The 27,678-nt window shown below is 42.6% G+C and overlaps 1 protein-coding gene across 10 annotated transcripts in view; it reads left to right on the top strand.

Moving 5' to 3' along the window:
* The window catches only part of MAP3K21 (mitogen-activated protein kinase kinase kinase 21), a 136,614-nt gene that overhangs the window by 6,092 nt on the left and 102,844 nt on the right, over positions 1 to 27,678 (top strand). For all 10 annotated transcript variants that reach the window (XR_014252945.1, XR_014252946.1, XR_014252947.1 and 7 more), the window contains exons 2-5: positions 10,176 to 10,356; positions 16,324 to 16,472; positions 17,292 to 17,467; positions 26,381 to 26,621. Coding sequence is in view for 6 of the 10 variants with exons in the window: in XM_082422962.1 (XP_082279088.1) it covers positions 10,176 to 10,356; positions 16,324 to 16,472; positions 17,292 to 17,467; positions 26,381 to 26,621 (747 nt within the window). In the remaining 4 variants the exon portion in view is untranslated. The remainder of the gene's footprint in view (positions 1 to 10,175; positions 10,357 to 16,323; positions 16,473 to 17,291; positions 17,468 to 26,380; positions 26,622 to 27,678) is intronic.

The following is a 27,678-nucleotide window of genomic DNA, read 5'->3' as shown; positions in this document are numbered from 1 at the left end:
ATTGACAGTTCTGAGGAGGAAAGTGCTCTGATCTGCTGTAAGACAAACATCTACAAAGAAAAACATATAAGCTTGGGATAATATGACTGTATCTATCATAGGCTATCAGGGCAGAAATAGAAAATAAAATACTTGGACATTGGTTTGGCATAAATTATTTCTCATTTATGACCAGAGCCTAGTTTTCATAATCACTATTTGTTTAATGAGCGAATTTAGGGTACTTTCTTCCTCTGATTCACCAGAGTTAGAAAATAATGACCAGATTTACCATGTCAGGCTGATGATTTTAACTCCAAATTTCAGTGTGACTGTCTCCAGACCCTCTGTGGTACTTGAAGGGCTCCCAAAAGGTGGAATGAAGGAATTTTGAGGGGCAGAAGAAGGGTTCCTGGTGAGGCTGGGCGAACTATGCTGGTTTTATTTTGGAGCCTGGAACAAAGTTGTATAACTGACTCTGAATCAGTATGAATTTCGTTATCTTTAAAAATTCATCTTCTTCAAATATTGCTTTGTCTTTAAGTAAATAATAGTCGTAACAGAAACAATAGCTGACATTTATTTAATGCTTACTAGATGCTGGGTATTGTCCAAACTTTATCCTCATTTATTCCTCACAGCAACCTTTTGAGGTAGGTACTTTAAGTATCCCCATTTTACAGATGAAGAAACTGAAGCCAGGGATTAATTGACTTGATCAGGGTCACTCCACTTGTCAGAGAATTGAATCCAGGGCCTCTAATCCCAGAACTTGAGCTTTTATCTTCTTCATAGAGTGCCTTGGTTACCAGTTCTCAGATGTTTGTTATCAGAACCCCAAAGAGCTTTTGTTGATGTGGGTTCTAGCTACTGATATTTACCATATTAGAAATTTAAAATGATAAATCTAAAGATATTTAATATAAAAGTAACAATAGATCCGTTACATGTTAATGTAGGGGGAACCCTTATTTTCCAAAACAAATTTAGTGAGGAGAGTGGCATTGCTTTACTCTTTTGAAGCTCACTTTGATGACATGAAGGAAGACAGATGAACATTCACATCTGCTTCTGCATTTGATCTGTCGCCACCTTAGGGCTGCTCGGGGTCCCTGGACCATACTTTGAGAACCCCTAGGCTAGATGGCCAGTTCTGCTGATGGAGAATGGCACTCCAGAGTAGTTGCTCCCACACCTAATGTAGCATCAAAAGCTCCCCATAAACTTCTAAAAATAAAATTCTCTGTCTCACTTTTGGATATTCTGATTTGGTTGCCTTAGTTGGGAACAAGCAATGAATTTTTTTCTAACATTTTATTTTCAAAATCTTGGACTATACAGAGTTGAAGGGACTTTTAAGTAAACACTTCTGTACTCACCACCTAGATTCTACCATTAATGTTTTACTAAGTTGCTTTAATACAGACCTCACCCTATCCATCCATCAGTCCATCCTGAGCTTGGGATGCAGCAGGATATTTTTTTAAAAAGCTTTTGGGTGATTCAGGTGCAGAGCCAAGTTTGGAAGCTGCTGTCCAAGGGACCAGATGTGTGGGTCCCTTCTCATGGTTCTCTGGGTTGGTATAGAAATTCCACCATGGCCACAGACTGTATCCCAAATCCAGTGAACTGTCTGGTGACATTGGATGGCTGGGTCACAGTAGGCACTAAGTGAGGGTATGGGTGGCTTATTCGGGGCTTGTGTCTCTGGGGAAAGGATTATCCAAGCATTTGTCCCACTGACCTGGGGAGACAAATGGTGCTATTGTGGCGTCTGAGATTTGGGCTCTGACTCTACTACTCTCCAGCCATGGGCTCATGGGCCCCAACTTTCTGAGTAGGGTGATGTGAGGATCAGTGAGATAGTGTACTCCTGGCATCAGCACACTTTCCCCTGCAGGTCCAGATGATAAATATGATTGCTTTGCAGACCATCTAGTCTCTTTTGCAACTCTTCAAGTCTCCCGTTTGACCCATAAGATATAGTTTGCTGACCCCTGGTATTTATCAAAGTATTTAATAAACTGTAAGATGCAACCTAAATGTAAGCTGGTGACTATACTCATTTTTACATATGGTTTGGAAGCTCTCTGAGGGCTTTAAATGTTTCCTAATTTGTGTGTGTGTGAACTCCTTGATACCTAAAAGTTTTCTACAATTCTTTGTAACCCAAGGACTTTATTATTATTCATTCTGAAAAATATAGTGCCATGTTGTCCTACATTTATTCATCTTGGTTGGGTGTGAGGGTCTTCTTAGTTTAGCTGACTCACTTGATCCAGGCCAGACAGTGGTACAAAGAAACAGTCCTGAGCTTTGTTCCTTTAGGGAGTACTGCCATCTGCATGCTTTGGCAGGTCTACTTGTAACTTGGGTTGATAAGTTGAGGGTCAGGGAGAAGGCAGGAGGTACTAAGTTACCGTTGTAACTGTTTCACTACCAGAGTTCATTACTAGGACATTTTTTACACTCTTTGAAAAAGAGCAAATCACTTGCCATTTGGGGGAAGTATCTTGATTGCATATAGGATGCTTGAGTGATTGTTGGTTTAATTGACTTTCAGGAGTTATTTTGTTTCAGGTTTTCTGCAAATATTGACTCATAATATCAACTATATTACTTTCTGTTTACTAATATGTTAATGTAGCATATTGTGGAAGATTGCTCCCCCATCAGTTTACTTTGTTCCATACCTTGACAAAATATTGAAAATACTCCGCTGACAGAAATAGAGAGCTAGATTTTCACACAATGAAATGTAAGAAGTTTTCTCATTAAAACTGTGTGCTGTGTGTGTCCATGAAAAGGTCTGTACTGCAGCGTTTGCTTTTGGTGTTAAGAGCGATGTGAAGCTGTGTTTTAGCTGACCGCGTCTCTCTGGACTTTGCAGAAGTCTCTCTCCTTGTGTTTAGCGAGCTGACTCATTCATTCACATCACAGTTATTTGGTGACTGTGTGCTACGTGCCAGGGACACTCCAGGCTCTGGGTGGTCAGTGGTGAGCAAAGCAGAAGCAAATTCCTCCCCTCGTGGAATTTACATGCCAGTGGGCAACATGGACAGTAAAGGGTAAATGGTGAAAAGTGTAGTATGGTGGAGGGTGGTAAGTGCTCAGTAGAAAAACTAAAAGTTGAAAAGGAGGGTGAAAATGTTGGGGTGAGCGGTTGAAGGCTTAGAGTGTATGGCTAAGGAAGGCCTTCCAGAAAAGGAAGCAAAACCTGAAGAAGTGGGAAAGTGGGTCATCTGGGGAAACAAACCGTCATAGAGGGAAGGGAAATTGCTCCCCAGAGCAGGAGGCCGGTGTGACAGGAGAATCATGAAAGGGAATCACGGGGCACCAGGGAGAAGGGAGTCAGACCACGCAGGGTCTCGTCAGCCACTGGAGAGGTTTGGGCTGAGGCCCGGGCTCTGAGCGCCATTGTAGCAGATCACACGGCTGCAGTTTTGAGAACAGACGGAGAACCAGGGTGGAGGCGATCACTTGGGAGTTGGCAGCTTGTCTGTGGCACGAAAGCCCTGAGATTGGCTGAGATTATCTGGGGACTGAGAGCTCATAGGAAAGACCAGAGGTCAGGGACCGAGTCCTGGAGGGTCACCATCGATTAGAGGCCCCGTTGACAGGGAGGAACCAGAAGAAGGAGCAGCTAGAAGAGGAGTGAAAACGAGGGAGTGTTGTGATGCTTGGGAACCAGAGAAGAACGTGATCCAGGGAAGAATGATCAGCTGAGTCAGTCGCTGCCGATGGATCAATGTCCAGATAACTGCTTTGTTATCATTATTTCTAAACCAGTCTGTACTGTTCAGGAGGGCACAGGTGAGCTGGTTTTCTATAATCAGCAGCTGACTTGACATGAAAAGGCTACACTAATTCATCTTCTTCCTTCTCATTCTTCCCCTTACAGTAGTCACTCACTCATGTAACAGCTATTTATTGAGTATATAAAAATGGTAGATGCTGTGCAGTAGAAATAAACCAATACTAAACAAATATTAATTGGGTGCAAATTCTTTCCTCCAGTTGCTTACAATTTAGTTAGAGAGGTGAGACCCACAAGTGAGATAAGGCAGTGTTTAAGTGTAGTAATGGGAGTGGCACAGCTTTAAGTGCGTTAGAAATGCAGAGAACTTCTAGTGAGGTTATGAGGAAGGCACCCAGGGGGACACGGTGTTGATAGTCACAGGCTCATATAATATTGGAACAGGGAGACGGTGACAGAGCTGCACGTTTTGTTTTCTGTTGTTTGTTTTGTTTTGTTTTTAGTAGAAGGAGAAAATGAGATTCCAAAGGCCAACGGACTTGAAGGCCGTCTCACAGTTAGTGCTGCAGTGCAGCGAATCCAGGGCTGGTGCCCGGTGGCTTCCGTGGGAAATGGAGGCCAGGTATGGCTTTGCGGAGGATGCAAGGGGAAGGCAGTCCACGCAGCAGGCGCCAGGGGCTCAGAGACACTGATGCAATGCCGTGTTTCTTAGAAGTGGCTTTTAATGCACAGAATCGTAGAGTGTAGGGTTTCTTTCGGAGAGTCCGGGAAGAGCTGAAAAGGTCATGGAGACCGAGGTTGAGAAGGGACTTGAAGATCAGGACGAAGGCCTCCAGAGACTGGTGAGCGAACGAGTGGTGTAGGTGCGGGAATAGACGGAAGAAATGGGAGGAAAATCGGTGCTCTTTGGTAAACCCAGACAGTTACCATTTTTTTCCCTGTAAATGAATGGTTGATTGTTTTCAGAGTTGAAATTCACGGAGTAACCTTCCTGTCTTAGACTGAGACTTGGTGTTTTGTTAGCGTATTCTTTCACATTGCTGCCTTTCTCAACTGATTTCTTTCTTACGACCTTTTTTTTTTTTTTTTTTTTGGATAACATATTCCTAGTTAAAGGTTAATTAAAATGAACCTATTTGTCTCAAATGGAATTTGGACCAGCACTCCCATAAATGTTGAGGAAATAGAATGGACACATTGTAATTGCTTTTAAAAATATACATTATATACTATAATTCGGAAAATTCCAAAGTGAAACTTCAAAGGAGCCGGAAAAATCGAGTGCCTCATGGTTGAATAAGTAGACAGAACACAAGTTGTAGAGGCTGATTGTTAAAGAATGGGGCTAACGGGGGTCAAAAATCTTTACGGACGTGGCACAAGCCGGGGGCTGAAACACACTGGTCGCTGGGTGGCTAACGAGAATTGACCATTTCTGTGGCCCAGAGGGTGGATGTGCCCCTCCGTGCATGGTCCTTCCCGGAGGTCCTCTTCCTGGTGAGGTCAGGAGGCGGAAGCACCGCCAGCCTGCTCGGCTGAAACCTGGCCAGGTGCCTGGTCACGTGACCTGTCGGGACACTGGCTATTTCTGGTTTCGGTCACTTTGCCCCAAAGATAAGGAATTTGAGGAATTCTGCTGAACACCTCTGAAATAGAATCCAGAACAATGGGCCTTTCATGGAACTCTAAACTTTTGACGTTCAGAGTGTTATTTTAACTTGTTTTCTGTTAGTTGAAAGCTCCCATGGAAACTTTGGACTCCGGGGTGAGGGCAGGTGTTTTAAAGCCCGCCCTGCAAAGGCTGCTAATACTGCATTCTGCCATGGCATTGCTTGGGAAATGCGATCAATTTAAAATATTTAGCTTTTAGTTCTCACTTAGAGTTCCGTTTGTATTTATTTTAGAGTTGCCTTTCTGAGCTTTTTGCTCCTTAAGGGCTGCCAGGCCTTACTTGGGGCCTGGGGACATAGCATGGTTTTAATGCCCATTTTAATCAGTGCTTCCTCATGCCTTCCTAATTTGGATGTTTTTCAGAAGGAGGAGATAATGTATGTGAAAGTGTCTTGGAAAACAAAGTTTTATAGAACTGCAAGCCATCTTGATCATTAATTTGGAGTCTTTTTTGGTGGTAAGGATATCATTGTTTAAAAGTGAAATCAGTATGTATTATAAGGCGGAAAAATGTAATACAGCTGATGATTAATCTATAATTAATCTGATAATTAATCTATCTGTTATTTTTTGTTTCTGTGGCTTAAGTATATAGGGTTTTAAAGGATTAGATATTTATTTTTCTGGATATTCATGAGGAATCAGGACTGAGAAATATTCCTTAAACTGAATGGAAGGAAGGAAAATTCAAAAATTAACAAAATGAAATTTCTGGTTGTTCTGACCCCTTTTTATAACTGATAGCTTTATATGTAGCACAGAAGACTGGAAAGATAGTCATGCAGATGGGATCTGAAGCGTGGCCCCGTATTGTAGCCGTATGATCTGGGATAACATTTCTGAACTGTGAACTGGAGACTGTAATTTCCGTTTCATACAAAGGCATGAGGATCCAATGAGATATTATGTGAGTGGAAACAAGTCTACATAGAAGAGGATTAATAAATGGTAGGCAATAATCTTATTAGAACTGGTGATAATTATCGTTAATAGAAACTATTCCATTGGCCATTTGATGTAGAAGGTACTGCGTTAGGTGACTGGGGGATAGAAGGAGGTGCTTCCTCTCCAAATCTTACAGTTAGAAGATCGCTTGGGGAAAGGAATATCACAACACAACAGTATTTATTCAGTATTGGTGACTTATATAATAAGTCCCCACTCAGCTGTCTCATGTTGGTTCTCTCCAGTTGCATTAACTCTGTGACTTCTGCGACTGTCTAAATTGGTGATACGAATGTGAATCTATTGCAAAGTGAAATTTTCAGGCCTTGCAAAGTGATAGGATTTCCTGACATCCGTGAAAGTGATTTTGAAGGTTTGCTAAACACACGTTCAAACCCATCAATAAAAGGTGTGTGTAGGTGTCATCCTTTCGAAATGCTTACTGTGTCTCAGCCCTTGTTCTGAGCACTTCACATGTATTCATTTCCTCCTCTCTACAACATTATGATGTATGTGCTGTCGTAATTCCCATGACAGGCAAGGAAGCAGAAGCACAGAGTCCAAACCGAGCAGTCTGGCCCTGGAGTGAGTGCGTGCTTCCATCGCTATGCCACAGCGCCTCTACTTAGATCAGATGATGACTATCCAATGGCAGGAAATCAGAAAGGAGGAGAATGGGCACCTGCTATACAGAGAGATTTCCGAAGGATAAAGAAATCGCTTGTGAAAAATTGATAAAAGCTGTCAACTGAGCAATGCAGGCAGTAGTTAGGACCATGGGCCCAGGGGTCAGACTGCTTGAGTGGCACTGCTCCTCAGCTGCGTGACCTTGGATGGATTACACAACATCTCTGTGTCCCAGTTTCCTTATCTGTCAAGTACAGATGATTAATGATATCCACCTATAGCATTGTGGTGGGGATTATCTGATTAAGATACCTGTAAGTGTACCTGACAGACAGAATGTGCTCAGTCAACGCTCATTATTCCTATAACATTTGGGCAAGTGGTCCCCCATAAGATCACATTCCGCAGATCAAACATGAAGAGCGTCTTATGCTAGTCTCCAATTTTGTCTGGATAATTTAGTCTAAGAAACCTCCCACACTTGTTCGTTTTTGCCCTTCTAAGAGTTAGTGCACAGTTGCAAGATGACAAAAATGTTGTTGAATAAAGAATAAAATAAACTGATTTTTCTGTTATTTTTCAAGGTGAAACCTGAATAACAACTCTCCCCCCCCACACAGACATATATTCTATGAACTCTGAAGTTTGGATTACTCTTCAATTGGATTCAGTGTTGCTGAATTTTTTTCAGTACTGATTATCCTCTGATAATGAAGACCTATCTCTTGGGATTTTTGTGAGGATTGAATGAAATAGCACTTGTACAGTACAAGGAATATAGTGAATACCGACGATGGCTAGTGACCCTTAGGACTTGGTTCTTATTTCTAGTAGATGGGAAGTGGCACGGGCAAAGGACACACAGAAGAGTGGGCCCCTTTTGTTAATTTTGCCTGCAGACACTAAGCACCTGCGCTGAACCAGACACAGAGTGGGTGCGCGCGGGTGAGCGTGAATTGCACGAGTTTCTCACCATTGTCTTCCTCTCCCTGCCATCTCACCGCCCACACACACACACACACACTCTCTCTCCCTCACTTGTACGCTCCCTGTTTCACACATACTCACTGTCTCAGAGCTAACGGCAGTGGAGGAGTCTGATGAAAGCACACAGTCTGGTACCTGGTGCCTCGTAGGACTGTCACAGGAACACAGAGCTCACGGGAGTGTGGAGGAGGTGATGGTCCCCGGCTTGGGGGTATTTGGAAGGTGTCGCTGAGCAGGAATCATCTGGGCTGGATGAGCAGCCGGCCTGCCTTGAGCAGAGCAAGCTCGCGCGTAGAGGCACGGGGCGTAGTTTGAAGCGTAGGTTGCTGTGCGAATCTAGGGGCTGTGATTGCCCAGGTTTTGGAGTGTGAACCTTCTCCCTGAGTTATGGGGAACCATGGAATTTTTTTTTTTTTTTAATAAATTTATTTATTTATTTATTTATCTTTGGCTGTGTTGGGTCTTCGTTTCTGTGCGAGGGCTTTCTCCAGTTGCGGCGAGCGGGGGCCACTCTTCATCGCGGTGCGCAGGCCTCTCACTATCGTGGCCTCTGTTGTTGCGGAGCACAGGCTCCAGATGCGCAGGTTCAGTAGTTGTGGCTCACGGGTCCAGTTGCTCCGCGGCATGTGGGATCTTGCCAGACCAGGGCTCGAACCCGTGTCCCCTGCATTAGCAGGCAAATTCTCAACCACTGCGCCACCAAGGAAGCCCAGAATTTTTTTTTTTAATGCAGGTTTATTGAGGTATAATTTATATAAAAATTCACCCCCTGAGGGCGTTCAGTTTGATGAGCTTTGAGAAATGTATATAATCCTGTAACCACCACCACCAAGAGGGAATTTGCATCACCCGGAAAAGCTCTCCCATGTAGCGCTGCCGTCAGACCTTTCGCCTCAGCCTCCAGAAACCGCTGGTCTGATTTCTGTCCCTCTTCCAGGATGTCATAAGGGATCATAGTACATAACCTCTCATGTGTGGCTTCTTTCTCAGTGGAATGGTTTTCAGATTCATCCCTGTTGTGACATGTATCAGTAGTTTATTCACGAGAGGTTTAAAAAAATAAAAGGATGCCACGACACTATAGGAAGATGAATCTGCTCGGGGTGGCGTGTGGGTGAGAGAGGAGAGAGGGGCAGCACCCACTCCGGTGAGAACGATTGTAATTCAGGTTTGGGACAGTGAAGCCAGAAGTCACGTGGTGGCAGGGAAGTGGAGACGGGCCATCTGCGGGGCATTCGGTTGAACTAGAACAACTGTGCTGCAGGTTGAAAGGCTGGGTTTTAAGGAACGAGTGAGGAGATAAGTTAGAAAAAACAGTAGGTTTAAACCATTCCTTTTGTAGCAAATGGGAAGGAGTAGCGTGGATATGGAGCTGCATTAGAGCCTCGTGGAAAACCGGGGAGACATTTCTGCTTGGTTATAGGCAGAGAAGTCAACCAGGGGAGAGAGGAAACCAAGGCACCGGCAAGGGCGGGGCAGGTGGGCAGTGATGGGAAGCTCGGTTGTTTTAGCTCCAGCTGCACAGAGAGTTCAGGGCAGTCCCGGCATCAGCTCGGTTCCTGAAAGCTGCTCTTGTGCATTCTGTATTTTGTCAGGAGGCTGGGGGCTGGGGAAACCAGCAACTGGATAATGTTTCTCTGAAGTTTTTACTTTTTGCTGTATTTCAATCTTTGGTAAAGCAATCATATCTCATAAAATATCTTCATGAGTTAACATATCTATAAGCAACTTGCAAATTTAACGTAAGATAATCTTCAATAATAATGATTTATGGTAATATGCCGTCTATTTGCAGTATTCTCCGAAACATTCAGTAGAAAAGACTCTGCATTTAGATCAGGACCTAATTTCTTGGAAGAAAAACAATGTAAATATTTTCTTCCTATCAGGTAAACTTTCACAGACTTCCGATTCTACCTGTGATATCTCAGTAAATGTTTCTTGCCCCTAGAAATCATTTACTTTCTCATAAAGAGTGCTAAAGCTGTACTGTGTCTGTGGATTTTTTTTAAACTTGTAACTTTAGGCACAAACGACCCACTGAAGGTTATGAAAAACAAGATGTAAGTAAGATAAAATGGTAAAATGCAGGTTCATTCTCAGTACTCTGCCAACTGCAGTGAAGATTGTGTTTTAAAAGCCAAAGAAAAATTGTAACTGAAAAATTATAAAAATATGAAAGTATTCCACCTTTGATTTTCTTCTCTAGTATTGCTACTGGAGAAGATAGAGCATGATGACGTCTGCAATAAGACGTTGAAGATTACAGACTTTGGGTTAGCGAGAGAGTGGCACAGGACCACCAGGATGAGCGCAGCAGGCACCTATGCCTGGATGGCCCCGGAAGTCATCAAGTCCTCTTTGTTCTCCAAGGGAAGCGACATCTGGAGGTGAGTAAGCTCCACGCATTTTGTTTTTGCAGGTGTCTGCAGAAACTGGTTGCTACACCTCCTTTAAATGAGTCCCCAAAAATTCAGTAATTCTGAGCATAACCAGTAGGTACGGATGGTCCCCAGTTTGCAGTGGTTTGACTTAACAGGTTTTTTTTGACGTTACAGTGGCACAAAAGCAATATGCACTCTCTAGAAACCATACTTGGGATTTGGCATTGGGATCTTTCCCAGGCTAGTGACACGTGGTCCAGTCCTGTCTTGTGAGGCTGGGCAGAGGCAGTGAGCTGCATCTCCCGGTGAGACCCGCCATCACGAGGGGAAACAACTGATACGCTTACAACCATTTTGGACCCAGACAGCCATTCTGTTGTTCACTTTTGGTATCGTATGCAATCAATTCCATGAGATATTCAACACTTTATTATAAAATAGGCTTTGTGTTAGGTGATGTTGCCCAACTGTAGGCTAATGTAAGTGTTCTGAGCACTTTTAAGAAAGACCAGGCTAAGCTTCAGTAGTTTAGGTGCATTAAATGCATTTTCAGCTTATGATATTTTCAACCTACGAAGGATTTATCCAGACGTAACCGCATTGTAAGTTGAGGAAGATCTGTATGGGCCTTTCTGAAGAAGGTTTTGTGGTTTTGATCAAGATTGTTGTAATCACAACAGAATGGGTAACTTGAGATTTTGATTGTCCTATGACTTCCATTTGATAAGAGAAACTTGTTAAATCTGAGGTTTGATTAAAACTGGTTATAACTTGAGTAAACAGTAATGCCGTTTTGTAAGGCCTGTTGGTAAATAAACGTAAATTTCACTTTAAGCAAAAATTTTGATTCCTCATGACTCACAGACAGAATATTAGCATGGAAGGGGTTTGAGAAAAAAATTTAGATCACGTCCTTCATTTTATGGATTGCATTATCTAAAGATTAAAGCTTCTGGTTTGAGGATGGAGAGCTGAACTAAAATGGAATCCCAGGTTAGCTGGATTTTCCATTCGGCTGTGTCTCATTAGGGGGTAAAGACGCCATCCATACCAGAACAACAGAGAAAAGTCACTCTGTTTATAGTTACAATGCACCAGGAGCTTACTTGCCTTCATTTAATGCTCATAAAATGCTGTGTGACTAGTATTAAAATTCCAGGATTTTTCTTTTGTTGTTTTTTTAACGGCTTTATTGAGATACAATTCACACGTCGTACAATTCACCCATTTAAACTCTACAGTTCCATGGCTTTTACCTTCATCAGCACAGTCAGTTTAAAACATTTTCATAATCCAGAGAAGAAACCCTATACCCCTCAGCCATCACCCCAACACTCCATCCCTCCCAGCCAAGGCAATCACTAATCTACATTTTGTATCTTTAGATTTGCTTATTCTGGACATTTCATTTAAATGGAATCAAATAATATGCGGTCCTCTGCGACTGGCTTTTCAATTAGCATATTTTCAAGGTTCATGTCATAGAATGTATCAGAATTTCATTCTTATTTATTGTGGAATAATATTCCATTGGGTGGATAATACCACATTTTGCTTATTCGTTTATCAGTCGATGGCATGTGGGTTGTTTCCACTTTTTGGCTAATTCTGAATAATGCTGCTCTGAACATTTATGAAGAAGTTTTTGTGAGGACATGAGTTTTCATTTCTGTTGGGTTTCTACCTGGGAGTGAAATTGCTGGGCCGCATGGTAATTATATGGTTAATCATTTGAGGAACTGCCAGACTGTTTTCCACCAGTTCTCATTCCCACCAGCAGTGTATAAATACAGGCTTCTAATTTAATTGTTCTACTTATGACTGTTAAGAAATTTATCACCTGTGCCAGGGGTTCTATAGTGTCTTAAGGCTGTTTTGAAAAACACAGAAGCTTGAGCCTCACCCCTTACTTAATGACTTATACTCTGCTGGTGGAGACTGAGCACATGTGTCTTTATAAAATATTAGATGTGTTTTCCTTGACTTAATCACAATAATTTTCTAACCATGTAATGCCAAAATACTTAAGCGAAATAGGTGATTATTTTAAGAAATTATACTTCAAGACTCTGAAGACTAATAGAATATAAATCAATTTTATATTCGGAATAATTACTTAAGACTGTAACCATCTTACTATGTGTGCCTTTTAAAATAAACTATGTAATTATAAGCTATACAAACGCTGTACGATCTATATCAGTGCTTTAGAGTGACCTCACCTGCTATAAACGTAGAATCAAAAGTAAGAAAAAAAAGATTTCTAAAATCAGCCAAAATATGGGTCTTGACGTCCAAACGCGCATGGAGAGGTCTTCCCTCAAAGTCTGTTTATTTCTGTTTCTCGATTGTATGAGCTCGGTTATCTGATTTTCGGTAGAAGCATCTAAGCAGAAGAGGGGAGAGGGGTGCTAAGCTGGTTTAAAAAAAAAAAAAAAAGGCAGCTGAGAACAGAGTGGGCGGCAGGAGCAAATGAAAGCATGAAACGCTATGAAAAGGACTGGAATCTACTGGCCTCCAGAACCACCTGGTTTGTGGAGCCAGACGTCCACACACATCTCCAGAACGCATGGATATATTAAAGCACAGCAGAGTCCTAGATGTCAGGATGCAGAAGGCAGGGAAGGCTGTCCCTCTGAACTGCACATGCCTTTGCTTTAGAACCTCCTTCGTAATATTCCCATAGAAATAATTGCATTCAGGAAGCATGGCCCTGGTCTGTGGTGCCGTGGGCTGCTATATATACTGGTGTATTCGGTGATCATCCTCTCTCGCCCCACTTCCTCCATACCAGTTACTACCCTACGAGGTAACTTTGACAGATGCTGTCATTGAACATTTACAGTGTCTCCCGTGATTACCCTAGTTTCACAGAGTACGTACCCAAGGCACTGAGAGGTTTAGAAATTTCCTCAGGGTTGTAAAACTAGTGAGTAGCAGACTCTGGTCCCTGGCCTAAGAGCCGTTTTCCTGCTACCACAGCCCTTAATCATTAGGCTACTTGTATTCTCAGAAGAGGGCTTTTTTTTTTTTTTTTTTAATATATTTATTTATTTATTTATTTATTTATTTTTGGCTGCGTTGGGTCTTCGTTGCTGTGCGTGGGCTTTCTCTAGTTGCGGCGAGCTGGGGCTACTCTTCATCGCGGTGCGCGGGCTTCTCATTGCAGTTGCGGAGCACGGGCCCTAGGCACACGGGCTTCAGTAGTTGTGGCTCGTGGGCTCTAGAGCTCAGGCTCAGGAGTTGTGGCACGCGGGCTCAGTAGCTGTGGCTTGCGGGCTCTAGAGCGCAGGCTCAGTAGTCGTGGAGCACGGGCTTAGTCGCTCCGTGGCATGTGGGATCTTCCCAGACCAGGGCTCGAACCCGTGTCCCCTGCATTGGCAGGCAGATTCTTAACCACTGCACCACCTGGGAAGTCCCCAGGAGAGGGCTTTTTATACTATATCCCACCCAGTTTCAGAGAGTAGAAAAATATGCATTACACTTTAAAAGTTGTCCCATCGGAATAGCTCCCTTTTTTTTCACATTGGTTTTTACCAGAATACCTCTCTCTGGAAAAATGACCTATCCTGAATTATCCATTCTCTGAAACTTCCAAGAGGCAAAGTTATGTTATTATTGTTGGTTTTAATTTTGTTATTAGCTAATGAGAATAGCAAGGAAGCTTCTTTGAATTTATTCAATTTTCAGTTATTCTAATAATTTTTTGGTCCCCTGCACTGAGATGATTTTTGTTGATTGATCTATGAGTTCAGTTTACTTACTCTTGAAATTAAGAATGTGTCTCGCTAATGCACCATAACATAGATAATTTTCAAGAAACTAAGCAGATAGCCTTTGAAAAATCCTGGTTGCACCTTAATTGCTAATAGTTATAGCATTATATAATTTACATTATGCATTATGTATTCCTTTTTTAACAAAACATAAAACAGTGCTTTGAGATGACAGAGGAAATGTCACTGATACTTTATCAATGATTCAAGATCAGCTTCAAGGCCGTGTGAGCGGAGACATAGGCAACAGGTAGCAGTGGTCCCACAGCTCAGCCTCAGGTGTGCTGCCTCTAGGTCCAGTTGTCTTTCAGTGATGCCCTGCTACGCCCCCTGCTGGAGAGGGAGCCCCGGGCTCAGGGGCCTCAGGACGGAAACGCCTCTGCTTAGGGCCATGGAACGTCAGTGGGAGGATCCCTGAGGCCCCTTTGAATTCAGGGCATGTTCTGTTGTTTCTGCCTTCCTTTTCTGAATGCTTCCAGTATATAGTGTAGAGTCCATTAGGCACTAGTGGAGAGGTCTGAAAATGAAGTGATCATGGCCAGGATGACCACCTGGGCTCCGGAGGCGCTCGTTGCAGGCCAGGTCTTCTTCATGGAGGGCTTATTGTATTTGTGACGCTGTGAATCCCCACATCTCTTAAGATCGGGAGATAATCAGATGAGACTCAAATCAGTTCCAAAGCAAATTTAAATGATGTGGGTTTTTTTGGTTTCTTGGTGTTATTCTGAGCTGCTTTGCCTTTCCTTAGGCATATCTTACTGCCTTCTGTCTGCTGTCTTTAAAACTATGCTCAGATATTATGTATAAGCAGCAAACAGAAGAAATGAGAATTAAGTTACTTCTTTAAATTTCAAACTCTTTTTTTAACTTAAAGCGAATGAAGTTTTAAAAGATCAGAAAAGTAAATAGGACCATACTAGTTATGTTAATAGAACTTAAAAATAAAGCAAATATGACTGTTCCTTATATGCTTATGTGTTTCAATTTAAAGTCAAGTGAGTGTCAGGAGTGACTGATGCTTTATGTCAAAAGATAATTTGAGTGCACTTTGTGTTTTGCAGAAGATAAAGGAAAGCTAAGGTTCTGACTGGTTTTGTAGAAGAGAATAAATGTATATGATGTACAAGGCTTATTTCTGTGCCCCTCTGTACTACCTTGAACTGGGATGTCTGAGAGGCTCTAGTATAGGTGTATACTGAAATTTGGTCCTTTAGCTTCATTTTATAAGTTCACTTAGAGATCCTTCTACTGTGTGTTTTCTCGTTCTTGTATGTAATTGCATTTGCCCTTAAACTGAAGCAGCAGTGAACCTGCATCACATCTGCTGATGCTTTGGAGAGCATGGCAGCTGCAGTTGTTCTTTGTTTATTCTCCTTTCACTTCACCTTCCTCCATTACAAAGAAGACCTGTTATGTTCTCCCAGCAGGCTCAGGAAAACCCACAGGATTTCTTTGTCCGTTACTATTAGGCATTAGGTGGAAACATTAGTAACACACCTCCTAAATATAAAGGGAGAGGCAGAAAGAAACAATTTCAAAAACCTATTTTAAAACAGTTAGCGTGGGACTTCCCTGGCGGTCAGGTGGTTAAGACTTGGCCTTCCAATGCAGGGGGTGCAGGTTCGATCCCTGGTCGCGGAGCTAAGATTCCCACATGCCTCGAGGCCAAAAAACCAAAACATAAAGCAGAAGCAATACTGTAACAAACTCAATAAAGACTTTAAAAATGGTCCACATCAAAAAATCTCAAAAAAAAAAGTAGTTAGCATGATTCGACTTCAGTCCTGTGGTGAGTCATGTGGGGCTGGAATCTTCAGTGTCCTGAAGACCCTCAATAGGTGTGGAAAAAATGAGACGGAAAGACAAACGTCAGAACAACCACATTGCTCTTCAAGTGTGTCCTGCTTCTGGACCCTGTTTAATTCAGTCGTGTACTGCTCCTAAGCTTTCCTATCTGTTAAGTAGTTTCAGGTCCTGTAATGAAGGCATAACCGATTTCGGGAAGGAGTGTATTTGCATGTGTTTGGAATGTTAACTGGAAGAACCCGCCCCTCATGTTGGGATAAGGGTCCGTATGGGCTTTGTTGGAAGAGGAGATTCTCATTAGGAGCTGGATGAAGGCACTGATAGGTTTCTCCCACCAACTGTGTCATGAGGAAAAGACCCCGTTTAACTTTATGAAAACTCTGCTTTCCAGCTACGGAGTGGTGCTGTGGGAACTGCTCACGGGAGAGGTCCCCTATCGTGGCATTGACGGTCTTGCTGTGGCCTACGGGGTGGCAGTCAATAAGCTCACTTTGCCCATTCCTTCCACCTGCCCTGAGCCGTTTGCCAAGCTCATGAAAGGTATTTGGGCATCTCTGTTTTTGTGTGTCTATAGGGGGGAGGGGAATTGCTCATTAGAATATCTGTATATTTTTTTGACCAAAAAGGTATTTTCTGTGATTCTAATTTTCAGTCGATTTTAGATTATACTATTTTAAGAATCAGAAACCATGTCTTTGATCTAAGATGTCAGGTAAAGTTTTGATGAACTAAGTAACTTAAGAACAATCCACTTTAATAGTGACTCATTTATATAAAATTCAGTTGAGTGGTAATAAACTTTTCATCAAATACACTAGCAGAGTTCAACGACAATATTGAATTGGTTCCATATGTGCTGTTTTTAATTCTACCTAATGATCAAAAATGTTTTACAGTCTTAACTGGCATGGTTTTGCCATGACCTTATCTATTTTGATCTTATCTTTTAAAAATTAAGTAACTCTTTTTGTAAGCAGCAAGTTACCTTACTTATTAGACTATTTCTTAGAACCTCTCTTGTGACTGTAACATTTTAGAGACTTTGGTTTTCTTGGGTTGAGTTATAGAACTCTGTATCTGTAAGTCATGTGGCCAGGGCAGCTTAGGCGGACAGAGTTCATGGTACATGGTAAGGCAGAGAAAACACACATCCACATACTAATGTCAAACGATGCAGAATACAAGAGCCTCGTCTAATAGTAATTATTACACAGGCTGCTGACACGGACACTGTATAAAATAAAATTTGCAAAATCATTATCAATTGATGTTTAAAATCTTCAGCAGACACAGTCAACATGGGCTGATAATCTGAACTACACTGAGAAATGGACTTGCTGTGATTCTTGTTTATTTTAGAATGCTGGCAACAGGACCCTCATATTCGTCCATCATTTGCCTTAATTCTTGAACAATTGACTGCAATTGAAAAGGCAGTTATGACTGAAATGCCTCAAGAATCTTTTCATTCCATGCAAGATGACTGGAAGCTGGAAATTCAACAAATGTTTGATGAGTTGAGAACAAAGGAAAAGGTGAGTGATATATATTAATTGCATAATGTGCTCACACTTACGGAGATTGTGGGAAATCTTGAGTCAAGAACCACTGTCAGCATTATGTTAAAATATTTTCAGACTTGTTGATTCTGTCCTTCCAGGCAAAACAAAACGAAACAGAACTGTACTCAAAACATATAATTGGAAAACAAACAAGCTTTAATTAGAGGAATTTTGAAACGTAAAAAAATTTTTTTAAAAAGGAGAGAGAGTGGCATACTAAACCCTTAGTATGCATTAACCAGATTCAATAATTGTCAGTATTTTGTCATTTTGTTCATTTCTTTTTTCCCATTATCATTTTTGTTAACTGCAGTATTTTAACTTAAAACCTAGACTCTCGTCATTTTACCTTTAAATGTTTCAATATGCATCTCTAACTGGTAGGAATTTTTAAAATATCTTTCTTGCCATTATTATCTTAAAAAAATAAGTAATTCCTTGACACCGTGTGATACTCCATACCCAAATGTCACAGTTTGCCTCAAAGATGTCTTCTTCCAGTTGGTTGGTGCCAATCAGAATTTAAATGAGGGCTACATGTTTTTGGTTAGGTCTTTTAAAGCTTCTTTTATGCCAGTCCCTCCTCCTTTCCCCACAACCCTTTTATCTCCAAGGCATTGCTTTGTTGGAGAAACTGGGAAGTTGTGTAATTTTTGAATTTCTTAATATGATGAGTGAAGCTCTGGTTGGTTTATGTATTTTAAGAAGAAGAGAAACAATAAACCTGAACGTTAAACGTGCTGAAGCTGCATATATATTAACCACATACAAAGTGTGAGGTAGGAGAAGCAGAAACACACCTAATTGGAAGGCAGATAGTTGTAAAGTGAGTTCCTGGTGACAGCTGACTGTCAGCGGTCACTGAAGTCCCCAAGTTCAGGGCCTGGTGCTATGCTTCACGCATAGGAAGTAAGTATCAGGCAGTACTTACTTCTTAAAAGATAGTCTTGTAATGCTTGAGCATTTTGATGACCCAAGGTTTATTCCGGTTGTCTGAGGTGTATAATTGTTCAGTAGGTTAAGTTCTTCTCTTGTACTTGGCAACAAATGTCTGGGCTAAAATACAACATTGCAGGTTATTGATAACCTTTACAAAGCCGTGTAATTGTCCAGGAAGGAATTTTTATACCTCATATATTTGTGATTCTAAAATAGAATTCTTTTTCAGTAGGCAGTAGTGCTTTGCTAAATAAAGAGTCCATTTGCTTATTCCAGTGTATGTCATGGAAACATGGGATTATGACATAACTGAGTCCTTCTCCCATGTTAAATTACCTTGACTTACGTAGTATGGCTTTCCTTTATGTCACTAGACTTTCACATTGACTGTAATACTGAAGGCCTATAGCCAACCTAAGGGCAGAGGAAAGGGCAAAAGAGGGAATGAAAAGATGTGGTTTGAATACATATGCATAAACATTTCTTGAGCTAGCATATATACTTCTGTGCATGAAGCCAAGATATCATATGCCCAAATTCTATCCGTGAGCAGCTTACTCTACTGTTATCAGGCTGAATTGGGAATGAATAAAAGGTATGTCATAGGTACTCCCCAAAGGGCAAATTGTTCACTGGAAAAAAAATACAGTTTAAGAGCTTGTCTTGGGGGAAAGTTTTCTGAGTTTCAATGTTAGAATTTCCTTCCAGCAAACATGTTAAATGTCTGCTGTGTGCTGGGAAGCGTGTTAGAGCGCTGGGATACGCAGATGGATATGGCAGTCTGTGTATCCTCACGTGGTCCTTGACGGCCAGGCTAGGGATTTGGATCTTGTTGACAAGTTTTAAAAAGGGGCTTGATGTACTATCTTGGCAACACTTTCCAACCAGCCACTGAAGTCGGAGGCTTCTCCTCACTCCCCCTCTGCCTTCCCTCCTTCTGCTTCCTTCGTGTAGTAATGAGATTACTGTTCTCTTAGGTACCCAGTCTCAAAGGTCTTGAAGATGTGGTCTTCTCTGTGACAGAGACCTTCAGTGGTAATTCACTCCCCTGAGCCCTGTTGTCCCCACTCATCACCTGCAGTACTGCAGCAGCATCCTACCCGGGTGCCTTGCATCCAGCCTCACTCCCCTAACCAGTGAGCCTTCTAAAACGCAAATCAGACCCGCCTCACTTCAGTGGCCAATTCCTTTTCCTCGTGAACTTCCTTGCCCTTCCGTATTTAACCTCACTTTTTCTCCAGCCAGACTGAATTCCTTCAAGTTCCCTTAATGCCACCCTCCTGACTTTTGGCCTTTGTGTATATTCTTTCCTCCGTTCCCGCCCTGGCTTTTATCCCCTCCTCACAGTTGCTGCTTCTTCATTCTCAGGCTCCCGGAGCTCCCTTCCCTTATCCTTGTACCACGTAAAGCGTGTCACAGTGTCCTGCACCTCCCTTATCATGCCCACACTGAGTCATACTTTATTATTATCTGCGTCTTTATGTGTACTTGGTCTGCCTTTTCTGCTAGTTAAGTTCAGGAACTATACTGTTTCATTCTTGGTCGTGTTCATCCACAGCACTGAACAAAGTACTTGGCCCATGGTAGACATTCAGTAAATACAATACATACCTAAGTAAAGTTTCTTAACATGTTCCTAATATGTATGTTAATAGGTAAGAGATATTAGCAATTATTATTTTATTGTGAACATTTTTAAGTGAAAAGGGAATTTAAAAGTGGATAAATGCCATGAATCCTTCTTCGAATCTTATGCTATAAAAGAGGCAGACGACTCAGCTGTTTAACTTCTGGTTATATAATCTTGAGAAACTCCCACACGTTTGCACAAGGAAATTAAGGTTATTCACTCTTAAGTATTGTTTGTAATAGTGAAAAACTGGAAACAACCCCAATATCCATTAATAGGGGAATAGGTGCCTAAACTATTGTATATTCATATAGTGGAAATCTGTACAGTACTTAAGATGAATAAACTCCAGCTGTATGTTTCAACATGAGTAAGTCTCAGGCATAATACTGGGCAGAAAAAGCAGTTGCAGAAGGATAATCACATTGTGTAAATTTATAAAACCACATAAAAACAGTACTATTCAGGGACTTCCCTGGTGGCGCAGCGGTTAAGAATCCGCCTGCCGACACAGGGGACACGGGTTCGAGCCCTGGTCCGGGAAGATCCCACATGCCGTGGAGCAACTAGCCTGTGCTACACGACTACTGAGCCTGCGCTCTAGAGCCCGCGAGCCACAACTGCTGAAGCCCACGTGCCACAACTGCTGAAGCCTGTGTGCCTAGAGCCCGTGCTCCACAACAAGAGAAGCCACCGCAATGAGAAGCCCGTGCACCACAACGAAGAGTAGCCCCTGCTCGCCACAACTAAAGAAAGCCCGCACGCAGCAACCAAGACCCAACGCAGCCAAAATAAATAAATAAGTTAATTAATTTAAAAAAAAAAGAAAATGGTAGTGATGGATCAAGTACTTAAAAAAAAGAACAATAATACTATTCAAATGTACAAAAAGACAAAGTATAGACAGGGGAAGCATACAAACCAACTGAAGCACAGTGGCTCTGAAGAGGAGGGGATAGGATTAGATACGATGCGCCTAGGACTTTAACAGACCCGAAGCAGATATGGTAAAAATTTCGCATCTGTTAGATATTGCTAGTAAGTGCATGGGTATTTGCTATTCTCTCTAATCGTAGTATAGTTTAAGTATTTCATAATTTTAACTTATTAAAATTAAAAATAAAGGTTAGGGAGAAATCTGTGAGCTGCTAAAATCCTTTTTTTTCTTTCTTTTTTCTGGTAAGCCATATTTTTCAAATAGCAGACTTATAGGTAATTCACTCTCTTCCTTAGATTTTTCAGTATTTTGTGGGTTTAAAAATTCAAAACTGGCAAATGCAACCTTAGACCCTGACCCCATTGATAAGTACGTAGAGCTCATATAATAAGAAATAGTCAGTCCCGTTTAAGTCTGTTCAGATCATATCCTGAGCATCCCGTTTGACTATAGGCACCATGTTTTAAAGAGCTTCCCCAGGTGGACGGCCGGCCAGGAAGGCGGGGGAGGAGACTGCACATCTGAGCCCACAGAGAAGAGAAGTGAACACAGAAAGGGGCGGGGAGCGCAGGGCTGTCCTCGGTGCTGGCAGGACCTTCCAGCAGGGGAGGGAGGAACTGTGTTTCAGGTGGTTTTCAGAACAACCAAAAGTAGGGGGGACCTCTCGGCTGAATGCTCCAGGGATGAAGACCTATCTGGTCTCTGAGTCAACAACTTGCCAGCACTCGGAGCTGAGCCGGTGGTCCACAGCGCAGCGGACTCAGCTGCGGCTGTTCTGCTCCCTGCCCTCCAGGAATTCAGGCAGACCGCAGGGGTGACTGTATGGACGTCTACAAAGCTGTGGCCGGCCCTGCCCCCCCGTTATATTACGTCTTCAGCGGAATGCCAGACTCTCCAGCAGTCTAGAGAAGTGGTTCAGACCGAGGGCTCCAGCCAGGCCATCTCGTTGGGCTTGGGGTCTGCCACTTGCTGACCAAGACCGTCCTGCCAGTGCCCCCCACCGTGACGCGTCACAGAGATGCTGTCTCGGTGCCTCGGGGTGGTGTGGGCTTGCACGAGTGAGGCCCCCCCGGGGCTCAGAGCCTGCGTGCCGCTTCACAGGCACTAACGGTCCTAGCCTGACAGCAGAGGAAGCGGTGGCTTTGCTGGAAGCCGGGCAGCCTCCCAGCAGCACCGCCCTCCCCATCCCCGGCCCCGGGCGTTTGGGAAACGGGGCTCTGAGCTGTAGTCATACTGGAAAAGGACTGAGCGCGTTACTTTTTAAATCCTGCAGTTCTTTGAAGGATTACTATCAGTGATATTATTCATATGTTTTTTAGATACTTTAATACATTTCGTTGACTTAAAATGACAGAGGAAAGAGTCTGGGTTTTGTTTTGTTTTGTTTTGATACACCTCCCCAAATGGTTTTCAGGAATTCTAAAATTAGATGTTTAATAACAGAAGTAAAAACATTTGGGAATGGGAGAGGACTTGGAGGAAGGATAAAACTTGAAATCACAGAATTTTAAGTGTGGAAGCAATGTTATTAATAACTATCATTATTTTAAACTCTTATTTTTAATTCTTGATAATTATTTATGAAACTGTAGGATAGAGGCACATTCAGTGAGTTAATTCTTATCATATGTGGTGTAAAAATCAAAAAAAGCATGCTTCAAGAATGGATGTCTCCTCTTTCTCCATTTTGAAGTCTTAGAAGTAGTTTCTTTGTTGTTCTTTGGATTCACTTTCTCTCTAGTGGTATCTTTACTTTTTCTTTTTACGTGATTTCTGTGCAGTGCTTTCTGAAGTACAGCATTTATGGTATCTTGTGAGCCTTTGATTTACAATGAAAGAATATATAGTCCTTTTTTTTTCCCCCCCAAGGTTTCTAATTGCATCTTCTTTGATGGAGTCAGAAGCACAGTAGACGTGCTCTATCTCCCTTTCTTGTTCACTGATTGCTGAAGGTAGGCGGCGTCAGGCTTGGAATTAACGGTCAGTGACTTGACCGTGCTTTGTGTTATTCAGTAAACTGTAGCCGCCATAGATACCGGTTCCTCCCCAGATTCCTGGCTTCTTATCTCTGTGTGTCTGTCTCTGTGCATTGGGTGCGTGCACCTGTCTTTGAACCACTGTATGAAGGCCTGTCACTGTTAATGATTAACACCTACTGCCAGGAATTCGGATTTTCCATTATTAAATGGCCTGTGCCGAGCAATTAAACACGTAGTACTTGAGGAGTGATCTCAGCGACCAAAAGAATGTTTTTGTGTGCTTCATAATTTCAAAGTATCCAAAGGGCTTCTAATACCCCAGACTTTTTTTTTTTTTTTTTACACACTTTTGAATGTTTTAAAATTCATTCAGAAGGAAGAGTACTTTGGCTGCTTTCTCTCTGATGATATTTTTTTCTCTTATGAAGTCTTAGGCAAGTGATTTTTTTTTTTTTTTTTTAAATTCATAAAGTCATTGCAAGGGGATTCACATTTTGGTTTGGGACCTGGAATTTAAAATGGTTTCTTATGCAATTGCTGTAGCAGTAACACAAAAAGCCTAAGTGAATTTACTGCCTTTATCTCTTCCTCATGCCATTTCATTTCACAATAGCTAATTGGATTGTTATCTACACGACTGAAAAGTAATATCTTAACAAAAGGGCAGACGGTAATGAGTTAGAAATTAGAAGCTGACTGGAAATGAGCCTCTGTCCCCAAATACACTACAGTAAAATCTCCAATTTGGACAAACTGGTTGAAGAAAGCCACCAGTTAAATAATGGATTCCAGAATTTTTTTTAACAGGTAACATTTTCTTTTCAAGTAATAAATAGTCATTTATATCTGGCACAATGTAATGAAGAAATACTGTATAAAATCTATAAAAATCAGCTGATATTTATTAGCAGAAGTAATTTGAATATCAGTTGGTCTTAAGAAAATCATTTCTCCTGCCATTTTGTTTATGAAGTTTGTTTAGAAAAAATAAAGAATGTTTCAGAGGTGAATTTCGGTCCACTTTGGTAGAATTACCGTAAGTTCAGAATTGGTTTGGTCTGAATAAAGAACCTTTATTTTTAGGGCTCTCCTTTTCTTCTTGATATTATCATATTTGTCTGTGGGAGGATGGCCCTCCGCGTTTATTTTCCTTTATGACTCCAGTCCCATGGCCCAGCTCTCGTTCCTTCCATGAGCCTCTGTCTTGCACTGTTTCTTCACACATCAGTACTTTTGAGGTGGCCTCTGGAAAGCGGCCTGCTTGTATAAAGTGTGACATGTTCACACCATACCCATAGCTCTCAAAGCTCACAGCCCAAAGCTGCACCTGAGAAGGCGGAGCTTCTCACAAAGTTTTTGGCATTAGGATATCCTAAGATTAAGTTTGTCTGGAGCAGTGGAACCAAAAGTTTGCAGATGCCTTGCTTTCTATGGGAGTGCTTGATTTATGGCAGGCTAGTCTGGAAGAGAAAGCAGGTCAGCACGGAAAGGAATATTTACGTCTCCGGTAAAGGACGGAACACTTTACAGAAATGGAATAAGAATGTGGATGTAGATTAAGAACAATAGAGTTCTCAGTTTTACTACTGAATAAGTTTTCTCTACTAGGAATAAATGTATTCTTCATAGATTTTCTGTTTCTTACAAGTTCAGTCATTCTAAAACCAAAACCGAGAGGAAGTTACATTTTAATCAGTCAGTATCACGACAGAGGGACTTTTGTTAGCTAATTCATGATATCTGTGCATAAAGTGACAGTTTCCATCCATCCATGGGATCCTGATAAGTTCTCTGTGTACTGACTGTATTTTCCAGTGGCTTATCATTTTAGCGATGTTGCGTGTTCATTTCTGATGGGCCTTCACCTGACCCCTGCCACGTTTGCTTTGTTTTTCCCCTTAACCTCTCCACCACGGTGTGTTAATTCCCTAAGCAAATTCTTAAATACCCTAAGGAAAAACAACGAACCGCCACAGTCTTTGCTGACAAGAAGAACTATTCTTTAGTTAGTCAAGCTTTCCCTTTTGGCTTTCATTTCATTTTATTTTATTTATTTATTTTTTAATTTATTTATTTTTTTAAATTTATTTTTGGCTGTGTTGGGTCTTCGTTTCTGTGCGAGGGATTTCTCTAGTTGCAGCGAGCAGGGGCCACTCTTCATCACGGTGCGCGGGCCTCTCACTGTCGCGGCCTCTCTTGCTGCGGAGCACAGGCTCCAGACGCGCAGGCTCAGTAGTTGTGGCTCACGGGCTCTAGAGCTCAGGCTCAGTAGTTGTGGCTCACGGGCCCAGTTGCCCCGCGGCATGTGGGATCTTCCCAGATCAGGGCTCGAACCCGTGTCCCCTGCATTGGCAGGCAGATTCTCAACCACTGTGCCACCAGGGAAGCCCTTGGCTTTCATTTTACATTTATTTATTTATTTACTTACTGTTTGTTTGTTTGTTTATTTATTTATGGCTGTGTTGGGTCTTCGTTTCTGTGCGAGGGCTTTCTCTAGTTGCGGCGAGCGGGGGCCCCTCTTCATCACGGTGCGCGGGCCTCTCACTATCGCGGCCTCTCTTGTTGCGGAGCACAGGCTCCAGATGCGCAGGCTCAGTAGTTGTGGCACACGGGCCCAGTTGCTCCGCGGCACTTGGGATCTTCCCAGACCGGGGCTTGAACCCGTGTCCCCTGCATTGGCAGGCAGATTCTCAACCACTGTGCCGGTAGGGAAGCCCTTGGCTTTCATTTTAAATGGGACTTTCACATCCATACTTGGTCGCTGTGTTTTGATGTACATCTTATGTGTCAGGTGATTGTACAGGCCACAGACCATAACAAAGTGTGATGACTCTTTTCGGGCCGTAAAACCAGAAGGGCCACAGACCTATGGGACCTGGGGCCCACGGCTTGACGCTCTTCACACCTGACGCTGTGGCCAGGTGTCCTGTGTGCGTCCCTGTGGATGGGGTGTAGCCTGCGCGTGTCACAGCATGAGCCCGCTGTGCCTCAGCCTCAGGGGATGCTTATCTGCCTTCTTTTGAGTTGGGCTTGGAAAAAGGTGGGTAAAAGTTTCATAAAGAACCTTCCCTGAAGAAGGGCAAATCTGAGAAGCCACATGGTAAGGCTCAAAACCTGCCACTTAATGATGCTCGTGGCCCCTAATAAAACAGGAGCCATCAATTAAATAAGCCAATCTGCCCCCCAGCCCCGCCCCCCTAAAAAAAAAAAACCCAAAACCATGAAACAAAAAAAACCTAGAGGGACCGGAGGGAGAGTCCCGGATGTGCTGCTGTCCAGCGCGGCCCGTCCTGGCTGCAGGGGGCGCTGTCCGGGGGACCTGCAGCGGGCGGGCGGGCGGTGCAGCTGCGCGCGCGGGACGCGGCAGCCCCAGGTGACGGTGGCGCTGTCCCCTGCGGCAGGAGCTGCGGTCCCGGGAGGAGGAGCTGACGCGGGCCGCCCTGCAGCAGAAGTCGCAGGAGGAACTGCTCAGGCGGCGCGAACAGCAGCTGGCGGCGCGGGAGATCGACGTGCTGGAGCGCGAGCTCAACATCCTCATCTTCCAGCTGAGCCAGGAGCGGCCCAACGTCAAGAAGAGGAAGGGCAAGTTTAAGAGGAGCCGCCTGAAGCTCAAAGACGGGCGTCGGATCAGCTTACCTTCAGGTACGACCTTGTCCCCACGTTCCTTAAGACTCGGGTGGTCATGCCTCCCGCCCGCTTCTTTGTTTCATCAGAACTGGGGGAGTGAGATTTTACAGCATCGAACGAATCGAGGTCTTCATCTCTTGCTTCAGTTCGTGGTCGTAGTAATGACCTAATGAGTTTTCACGGGTGAAACGGCCTAGGGAGGGGGTGCACCGCAGGCCACTGGGTGCTGCGAATCCCACCCCAAGCATCCTCTCCTGTTAGTGGAGACATTGATGTACTCCTTTGGAAATCAAAGCAGAATTAATTCCTCTTTAGCTGATTGCACTGAACCAGCATCACTCGGCATGGTGAAAATCCAGCACAGAACTATCTTATGCAAAACGTGTAAACCATTAAGAAACATGAAAACAATGAAGAAGTGATTTCTTTCACCCTACCCATGGCAAACTTCTTGTCTCTAATCGTAATAGCAAGAAAAGTGGAATGAATTAAAAGATACAAATGCAAGGTCAATTAGCAGCAAAGAGCTGATTATTTGTCTATGTATTTAACATTATGCAACAGTTAGGATTTCATTTTATTTGGGGAAAAAAAAGTCAAATTGAACATTTAACTTAAAACAATCTTAGTACCTAATTTTTTAACCTGATCAAAGTTTTGAACCTAAAGAATGGAGGTATATTTTAAAATTGTAATTTAAGCCAACTTTTCATTAGTCATCACAACTGTTTGGCTATAATTACCTTTTAAAATCTGAACATACTTAGCTTTTGTCACTAAGTTTATTGCTTCCACAAGGATCGTGGGGCTGTGATCTGGGGCACTAAGGTTGCTATTCACACCCTCAGCAAAGTGTATCTAGTGCCTCGATTACACGCCCACTTTCATCTGAGGGTTCAAAATCGTTGAGGTATGAGAACGAACCAGTAATTCTAGGGAAGCTTTTAAAAATATTTTTAAACCATTGTGACAATAACATAGAAGGAATACGTGTTAAGAGAAACTAAACAGAATACAAAAGAGCAAACATAAGTTAGTTCACGAAATTAAGTTCTTTGATGTTATGTGTTAT

Source organism: Balaenoptera physalus (genome assembly GCF_965194825.1).
Source record: "Balaenoptera physalus genome assembly, chromosome: 14".
Lineage (NCBI taxonomy): Eukaryota > Metazoa > Chordata > Mammalia > Artiodactyla > Balaenopteridae > Balaenoptera > Balaenoptera physalus.
This window is presented reverse-complemented; position numbering and strand designations above follow the sequence as displayed.